This window comes from Zeus faber (genome assembly GCF_960531495.2).
Source record: "Zeus faber genome assembly, chromosome: 9".
Classification (NCBI taxonomy): domain Eukaryota; kingdom Metazoa; phylum Chordata; class Actinopteri; order Zeiformes; family Zeidae; genus Zeus; species Zeus faber.
Window position 1 is genome coordinate 16,127,313 of NC_137197.1, and position 8,866 is coordinate 16,136,178.

The 8,866-nt window shown below is 49.1% G+C and overlaps 1 protein-coding gene across 2 annotated transcripts; it reads right to left on the reverse strand.

Annotated features, from left to right (window-relative positions):
- Positions 1-202: 202 nt before the first annotated feature.
- On the reverse strand, positions 203-4,700 carry nrgnb (neurogranin (protein kinase C substrate, RC3) b). 2 transcript variants are annotated; one of them, XM_080006872.1, is made up of 4 exons: positions 4,523-4,700; positions 2,951-3,155; positions 1,132-1,227; positions 203-763 (listed from the first exon to the last, which is right to left on the reverse strand). In XM_080006872.1, the coding sequence occupies exons 1-3, from the start codon at positions 4,535-4,537 to the stop codon at positions 1,172-1,174; spliced, it is 276 nt and encodes a 91-aa protein (XP_079862998.1). In that variant the 5' UTR covers positions 4,538-4,700; the 3' UTR covers positions 203-763; positions 1,132-1,171. The 2 variants fall into 2 exon arrangements, with proteins under 2 accessions (XP_079862998.1, XP_079862997.1); XM_080006871.1 differs by having other exon boundaries at positions 203-1,227.
- Between the last annotated feature and the right edge of the window lie 4,166 nt (positions 4,701-8,866).

The following is an 8,866-nucleotide window of genomic DNA, read 5'->3' on the forward strand; positions in this document are numbered from 1 at the left end:
ATTAGCGGCGGCATCCCGCTGAGAGCTGCTCGCAGGCGCTGGAGTCACCCGGAGTAGGGCCGAGGATGGAGAAGCCGACCCCCCTCCCGCTCTCCATTTACAGTTTAAGGATGGCGGAAATGGGTTCCAGGTGAGGTCAACGCTACTGAGTGAAACGGTCCAAAGAAAACAGAGCTTCCTCACACATTCACCACGTGTTTGTATGGATTTATTAAAGAAGGGGCGTGGTTTTACAAGCAGGGCGAAGCAGAAGGTTACATTCAAATCGGCTTTGAAGCGTGATCATATTATGGGAGGAAATCGAAACCCTCCGGAGAACGACGGCGGATAAAGGATGATCGAAAAAGTCAAACCCAAGAAATTAAAATGAGCACGGGAACAGGGCGGGGCATTATGGACTCTACTTCCCTTCAGGTAAAAGCTGTACTAGGAGCGTTTGGAAGATCAGATTTATAGAAGGAAAAAAAATGCTTGTGTGAGTGTGAAAAGAAAAACGAGTGTTTTTTGTGAGATTCATAATTATTGATGCAAATTACAACCCAAATCATAAAAACGTAGTTAGATAAGAGCATATTTCCATAAATATAGCTACCTTTGATTTTCATGACCCGTGCAAGCAAAACGGCAGAGAGATACTCAAGATGCAAGCGATTAAAACGAGGCAAAAAAACCCAAAACGAAATCATCGTACATCCATCGGTGACGCAAAAATCGAATCAGGGTCCGTACTAGATTTTGTACAGATGGCATGAACTGTTTCCGTCTGTAGGAAAAAAAAAAAAATCCCTGTTTAGCATTTAGAGGACATTCATATTCACATTCACAGATTGTCATCTAAAAACTAGCACGCCAGCAGAAGTTTCACAAGTACATGCAGCGAGTGGCGAGATCTGGGTCAAAGACATCCACACGGACGAGGCAGCGAGGGGGGCGGGGAAGAGTTCACAAAGGTCACACGAGACACCTTCAAATCAGGCTGCCGATTACATACGTTTCTACCGGGGGGGGGGTCGTTTTTATTTTATTTTTTATTTTTTATTTTTTATTTTTACAAGGAAAATAACTCCTGGGGTTAGAAAGGTGGCGCCTTGCAGCCGGCCCCCTCTCTCTCTCTCTCTCTCTCGCTCTCACTCCTCGTCTCCGTCTTCGTCCGAGTCGGGGCAGCGGTGTGTCACTGCTCTGGCACCGAGGTGGCGTCTCCTCCTACTGCCCCCGCTCCTCCTGCCCCTGAAGACACGGGGGAAGGGCCAGAAGAATATTCAGGTGTTTCCTTGCCTTGGATGAACGAGACGATAAATGTACAAACACTCCGGGAAGTAGAACGATCAACCCCCAAGGATCCCCTCATCACTTGAAGGGTTATAGAAGTATGTGCACCTTGTTGACAGTATACAACAAGCAAAAACATTAGAGGTGTCAACATTTTAACAAAAATATTTTATCTCTCTATCTACTTATTTATAAATCTATTTGTTTATTTATTTTTTATGTACTTTCATTTTCTTTGGTGTTATTTTTAGAACCTTCCATATTCAAGTGGTTTCAACACAAGGTCATTCAGTACAGTGAAATTCTTGGGGCATGACAGGCAACAACTGCGTAGTGCGCATAAAAAGATAAAATAACAAGGCAACTATAAGGAGGAAATACATTTTTTTCTTTTTTTTTTTAAATAAGACAAGAGTCCAATAAAAAAGTAAGAATCGATGTTACAAACACGGGCTATATATTCAAATGTACTGTTTACCTTTCTCACTATTCTTATGGATTCCCTTCAGTGATCTTAACCGGCTGCATTTTATTTAAATTATTTTGTTTATTTCACATCATAAAAATTGGGGTGGCAGATCGTTCGTATAGTTTTTTTTTTTTTTTCCATCTGTGAATCACTTTGTAAGCGTTGTTCTTTGACAAGCGCTATACAAAAACAAAAAAGCTTTTATTATTGTTATAATGTTATTGTAAAAAAAAAAAAAGGACAATAACGCCCCCGCTCCCTCATTAAGGAGAGAAGTCATTAATAAACTTGTCTCTGAGCCTTTTCATTCCTCGCGCCGTGCAGATGACGGCTGACATATTAAGAAAAGTAAACCCGCTCGCGGTGCGAAGGTCTGAAACGAGCGTGGGCCGCGCCCGTCTGACAGCTCCATTAATTCTACCCGGTCCCTCAGAGGGATATGTATCCCTCGCACCTGGAGTTAAAAATACGTCCCGTGCAGAACACGCCTGGACACCGGCAACTGGGTTGCAGGGAAATTGGCACAGAACATTCACAGCGGTTACGTTCCCTCCCCCGAAAATAGAATTTCAGCTTCTCCTGCAGGTGGAGGTGAAATAAACCCACAAAGGACTGGGAGTGTAATCGCCTCTTTACCTTGGAGATAGTTTTCAGGTCAAATACGATTTAGGGTAAAAAAGATCTCAAAAGGATCGTTCTGCAGCTACGGTTGTTTTGATATGTTTCGAATATGAACGAACTCATATACATTCCTTTCTGGATCCTCTGAAGTTATCGACAGCTATAATAACCTCCATATTTTATACAGCGATTACGCCGTGCAGCCATCTTTTTCTCTGCAATGAAAATGATATATCTGTCAACTCAACACGGAATTGAAAGAAAATCTATCAGCGGTGGCATTTTCCAAATTGCTTTAACTGGAATGATTAATTATATCTCTCAATCTGCCCCGAGCAGGTAATTAAAGCAACCAGGCGGCGCGCGTTACATCACTCACACTTGGGATCAACGCATTAATCTAATAGGTGTGTTTAATACTGTAATACAGACATTTCAAATGAGTTCTTCTGCAAACGTTAAATGGGCGAAATCTTCCGGTGTGATTACACGCACACACACAGGTTCTACTTCCAACCCCTGCGGCCGCTACCCACAATGCCCTGCTGCCAAGGCGTTACGTCGCCTCGCCACCTCCTCCGCTCCACTGACCTGCGTCCCCCTCGCTGCCGCTGAGCGCCTCCCCAGAGCTGCTCACCTCCTCCCCCTCGGCCTTGTCCTCCGGCTTCATCTTCTTGCGGGTCATGTGACCGCGGAACCCGGCCTGGATTTTGGCCGCCGCCTTGTTGGCTTCGGGGTCGTCCAGCGGGATGTCCATGATGTCCTCCTCCTCCTGGGGCCGGTTGCACTCCTCCTGCTTTGGAAAAAAAAAAAAAAGCAACAGAATGCATCGTTGACCCATCCCAGAAACACGGGGGCGGTCACGTCAGGACCTGCTCCTCTTCTGGAGCTCTGCGAGGAGAGCGATTTCCTTTAATGGCATAAGAATATATATTTATTTTTTCCTTTCTTATATACCTTTATTAGTTCCACAACGGGGAAATTGGCAATTTCTCTGCATTTACCCATCCTAGTACTTGACGCATCTAGGAGCAGTGGGCTGCCATATAGGTTAGGGGATTAAGCGTCTTGCTCAAGGACACATCAGCACGCTACCAGGAGGAGCCGGCAATCAAACCGGCAACCTTCCGCTTACTAGACGACCAGCTCAAACTCCTGAGCTACTGTGTAATTAGGGGAGTAATTTAATGGGAAGTGATGTTTATCCCACCTGTCAGAGAGACGGATGAATCCTGGCGGTAAACGCTTCTCAATCACCGGGCTGAACTTTAATTCCACCCCGTTTCCCTAATCTTCCGCGGTATTAAGTCGACAGATCTTCGCAGAATGCGGCCGTTCTGCTGCGTACGCAATCGTTGTAACTGGCCCTCGACGCTGCGATCGTGTGATTATTTAAGCACCGAGGTGTGATGAGAGCAGACCGAGAGCCGCTATCAAGTCTGCTCTCGGCCATACATGGGTCGAAGCAGCACCGGCGGCTCTCTAGTTCAGCCACACGGTACGTGACGACCGGAGAGGAGCAGCGGCGCGAGTGGGTGAAAAGCCATTTTGTGGTCCGACAGAACGGCGACGGGGCTGTCGGGGGGGAGGGGGGGTCGGGCACGGAGGGCGGCCCGCGGAGCGAGCCCACGGGTGAGGTTGCTCCCCGGTAGAGCCCCTCCAACGCAGGAGGGCGACCGCCCACCTGTACAGGCGGGCGTTCATTAGCCTCTCTCCCCGATGCGACACCGGGCGCTGTCGTCGTGGGTTTTTTTTTTTTGTCGTTATCGTCTGACACTACGTGGGCTTGATGGGGTGGACTTAAAAAAAAAAAAAAAAAAAAAAAACGCTTTAAAATGAGCCGACCGTTGACGCCGGGGACGGCCCCGCGACACCACACTCCACGAGGTATAGTTCGCGTCCCTCTCTTCGGTGAAAACGTCGACTTCCGAAGCGTCGTCAGACTGAACACTACCCATCCCACGTTAGTACAATATTTTGAGATCAGTCTTCCAGCCGTCCACCTGTGCGTTGATCCACAAGTTGAACTTTGTCCAGCGAAGCAAACTTCATCACCGGTCACATATAAAACAAAACAAAACAAAACAAAACAAAAAAAAAAAGCCCAAAACAAAACACAGGTTGCGGAACGAGTTCTTTTTTGTCGAGTTTTGTCGTACTTACGTTGGGACAGTCCATGGCTTTCCGAGCGCGGCGACGACCGGGGGCTCCTCGGGTGAGCTGAGCGGCGGTGGCTATCCTAACGTCCTGACGTCGAGCGTGGGGGGGGAGGAGGAGGAGGGCAGCGCTCCCTCTCTCGCGTGGGTCTCGGGCAAAACACGGGCGCCCGACTGAACGCTCGGCGACGTCCAACGCGGAGAGGGAGGGAGAGGGAGGGAGGGAGGGAGGGAGGGAGGAGAGGGCGACGGGGAACCGAGAGGAGGGAGGGAGGGAGGGAGGGAGGGGAGGGAGGGAAGGATAGATACTTCACACGACACCATGCGTTGGGTCTCGTCCGCGCGATTAAAGACGGGGACACGGGCACGTCATGGCTGCGAATGGGCCTCGGAACTCAACTTTTACGCACATTTCCCGAGGTTTTTTGACTGACAGCAAGTTGAAAAGAAAGTTGTTGCTCAGGGTTATCCTCGTCCTGGGCAACAGGGGGGGGGGGGGGTTTCGCAAACGCACTTCCATAGTTTTGAACTCATCTACGGCGGAGTCAAAGGGGGGGGGGGGGGGGGCTTATTCTGAGGCCGAAATTCCCACCGCAGCGACGGAGCTACGATCGACGCCGGACGCCCTAAAACGCCGGCGGCGAGCGCGGGGAGGCGGCGGAGAGTGACGGGAGGCAGAGCGAGCGCCGTCCCTCCGGATCCCAGCTGGCGGGGACGCCCACGCTCCCCTCCCCCCCCCGCGCCTCGGAGACAAGGCGGGAGAGCGAGAGCCGCGGAACGACAAAACAAAACAAAACAAAACAAAACAAAAAAAAAAACCCCACACACAAAAAACACACCCACCCATCCATTTGTCTGAGTTACAGCCCTGACATCCACACCCTGCTCCGGCGTCACACAGCGTGAGGCGGGGACGACGTGTCAGCCGTCCCCGCCTCCGCCGACACAGGCCTTTTCTATTTCAGTTATCAGTGGGATGGATCGTCCCTCGCTGAGGCGATCGATCATATTGGAGTGAGTTTAAACGGGAGCCGCAGGAAGGCGGCGGCGGTGTGTCGGTGTGTCGTTCGACGTCGTTCCTAAAAAAAAATAAAAAATAAAAAAATAAAAAAATGTATTTTCTCTCCGTCCACTCCTCAAGGGCCCGTGCGTGGAATGAAAGACGAAAACAAAGTTGTTGTTTTATTTTGTCGTCGTCACGCCGAGCACACATCCCGCCATTTAACCTGATGCGGACGGTGCCTAGCAACTATCAGAATCACCCTCTCGCATTAATTTTCGTGACGACACCGAGGGAGAGTGGGATGGTAAGGAGTTTCCATGGAAACGTGCTTAATGCACCCCCCCTCTGTGTTTGAGGCCACTCTGGACAAATCAAAAATACTAACTCCGACCGCGCTCCAGAGTCTATAACGCCGAGGCTGCCCCATAAGCGGTTCAATCCGTCTTTTCCGGTGTTGGACCGAGGGAGCCGGTTATGCAGCTGCGACTTTCAAGGGGATAAAATAATCACCGCAGGCAGAACAACAGCCAGGGCGGAGTTTGCAAACAATATCTCGGAAACACACTGGACAGACATACAGTGTCTGCAGCTGCACAAACACATTATTGCCCTTGTATACAATGTACTACTGTTCAATATCTTCATATCTATATCTTCATAATTGTTATTTTATTCTATTTGGGGGATTTTGTACAAAAGTAATTAAGTGAATGAATGAAAATGTAGAGCCAACACCTTGAACTCTTTGTCATGCTCCGCAAACCATTCCTGAACAATGTTTGCAGTGTGGTAGGAAGCATTGCCCTGCTGAGAGAGGCCACTGCCATCAAGGAATGCCGTTGCTATGCAGTTGTGTACTCGGTCCGCAACAATGCTTAGGTAGGTGGTTTGCGTCAAAGTAACATCCACACGAATGCCAGGACCCAAGATTGCCCAGCAGAACATTGCCCAGAGCAATGACTCTGCCGCCTTGCCTTCTTCTCGTGGTGCACCCTGGCGCCATCTCTTCCCCAAGTAAACGAGGCACACGCACCAGGCCATCCACATGATGTAAAAGAAAACGTGTTTCATCCGACCAGGCCACATTCCTCCATTGCTTCATGGTCCAGTTCTGACTCTCACATGCCCATTGTAGGTCTGCGGCTACACAGCCCCGTACACAGCAAGCTGTGATGCACTGTGTGTTCTGACACCTTTCTATCACAGCAGCGTTAACCTTTTTTTTTTTTTTAGCAATTTGTGCTTCAGTAGCTCTGCTGTGGGATCGACCAGACGGGCTAGACTTCACTCCCCACGCGCACCAATGAGCGCAGGGGTGCCTATGACCCTGTTGCCGGTTCACCAGTTGTCCTTCCTTGGATCACTTTTGGTAGGTAGCCATCACATTTGGCCCTTGTCAAAGTGGCTCAGATCCTCACACTTGCCCATTTTTCCTGCTTCCAACACATCAACTTCAAGAACTGACTGTTCACTTGCTGCATAATATATCCCACCCCTTGACAGGTGCTATTGGAAGGAGATGATACATTTCATTCACTTCACCTGTCAGTGGTTTTAATGTTGTGGCTGATTGGTGTTATAGACGGTATATATAATATTTTTTTGATTAATTAATTTTTTTTATGATTCTTAATTTTCTGATTATTGTACATACAGTACATTTCCCTGTTATTTCTTATTTTTATACATCCCCTGATCTCCTGCACAGAACCAGCTAATGAGGATTTCGGTGCACATTTTATTTTTTATACACTCCCATATGTAAAAATGCACACACATACATCACTTCCAATATTCTCAACAGTCCACTGGAGAACATTCAATGAAGGCCTTTATGTCATCCAGTATTTTGGGAACATTTTCAATCATGGGCCTCTGGTGAGTCATGTGGAGAAGATGCACATTGTTGAGATATATATATATATATATATATATATATATATATATATATATATATATATATATATATATATATAACATGGAGCCTCCGCCGTATCCTTGTCACTGTGTCGTAGGTTTATATTTGACATTTTGCCCCAATTAGCAATTTGCCTCTTATGATTGTGACATTCAAATGTATGGGTAGATCAGGCTTACAGTTTACTGCTTCAAATTTGAAAATGTAACACTGTGTTAAAATTAACATTTAAAGAAAAATATAGCTGGGATGAGGGTCAACGTTATTTATTGGTGTAAAAAACAACTGGAGCGTAAAAGTCATATTGCGTTGACAGAAGTACAGCAATGCTGCAGTTACCTTGTTGTCCTTCTCGCCTCCAGGATTTTCGGCGCCCTCCTCGGACCCCCGTGGCCCCTGCCCCTCCTGGCTGTCGTCATCCTCCCGATCTGCTGTCCGGTGGTCCCCGGCGCCGCCCTCGTCACCTGCAGCGCCGCACTCTTCGCGCCCCTCGCTGTAAATCTCTCCTTCCTCCGCATGGCGGCCGGCTTCGGTGACTCGTGGCCCTGCGCTGCCCTCCATTTCCCGCTCTGTGTCCTCTGTGGGCGGTGGCTCCACAGGTGCTGCTCCCCTGCCCTGGGTCTCTGCCCTCACCCCCACAGCTTCAATCTCTGCTTGCTCCCTTTCTTTGTTTGACTCTTTTGCTTTGGAGAGGATCATTTCCACACTTCCATCATCAACCTCAAGTTCATCCTCCTCCTCCTCCTCCCCCTCCTCCCCCTCCTCCACCTGGCTCGTACCTCTCTCTTGTGTGTCCTCCATTGCCTTTCCACCCATGTCTGGCCTCTGCTCTTCCTTGGTGTCGGTGTCACTCGTCCGACGATGCGTTTTGTCGATCTCCTCCTCCTCCTCCTCCTCCTCCTCCCCCTCCTCCTCCCCCTCCTCCACCTGGCTCGTACCTCTCTCTCGTGTGTCCTCCATTGCCTTTCCAACCATATCTGGACTCTGCTCTTCTTTGGTGTCGGTGTCACTCGTCCGGCGATGCGTTTTGTCGATCTCCGAGTCCTCGTTGGCGCGCGGCGTGGCTTCGCTCTTCCCCTCGTTGTCCGCTTCTTCGTTAACGCGATCGCTGTTTTGCTCATGGTTCTCTTTGTGTGTGTCTGCGGTGGGTTGACGTGATAAAGCATCTTTCCCACCTACTTCATGCTCCTCATCACCGTTCTCACTTAAATCAGAATCACTCGTGTCCACCTCCCCCTCCGCGGTACCGGCAGCCTCCTGGTAACTCTCCTCCTCTCTTTCGGCCCCTCCATATGTCTCTCCTCGGTCCGGCTCAGAGTCGGGTTCGTCGTCGCTTTGGCCCGACGCTGCCCGGCTCAAACCATCCCGTGGCTGCATCTCTGAGAGCTCCCATGAATGTCCCGCTTCTGGATTTTCGTTTTCATTTTCGG

Excerpts from the sequence above, each read along its gene's own strand:
- nrgnb (XM_080006872.1), bottom strand. Across the intron at positions 1,228-2,950 it reads CGGCAGCGAGGGGGACGCAG|GGGCAGGAGGAGCGGGGGCA; the intron begins GTCAGTGGAGCG and ends CCGTGTCTTCAG.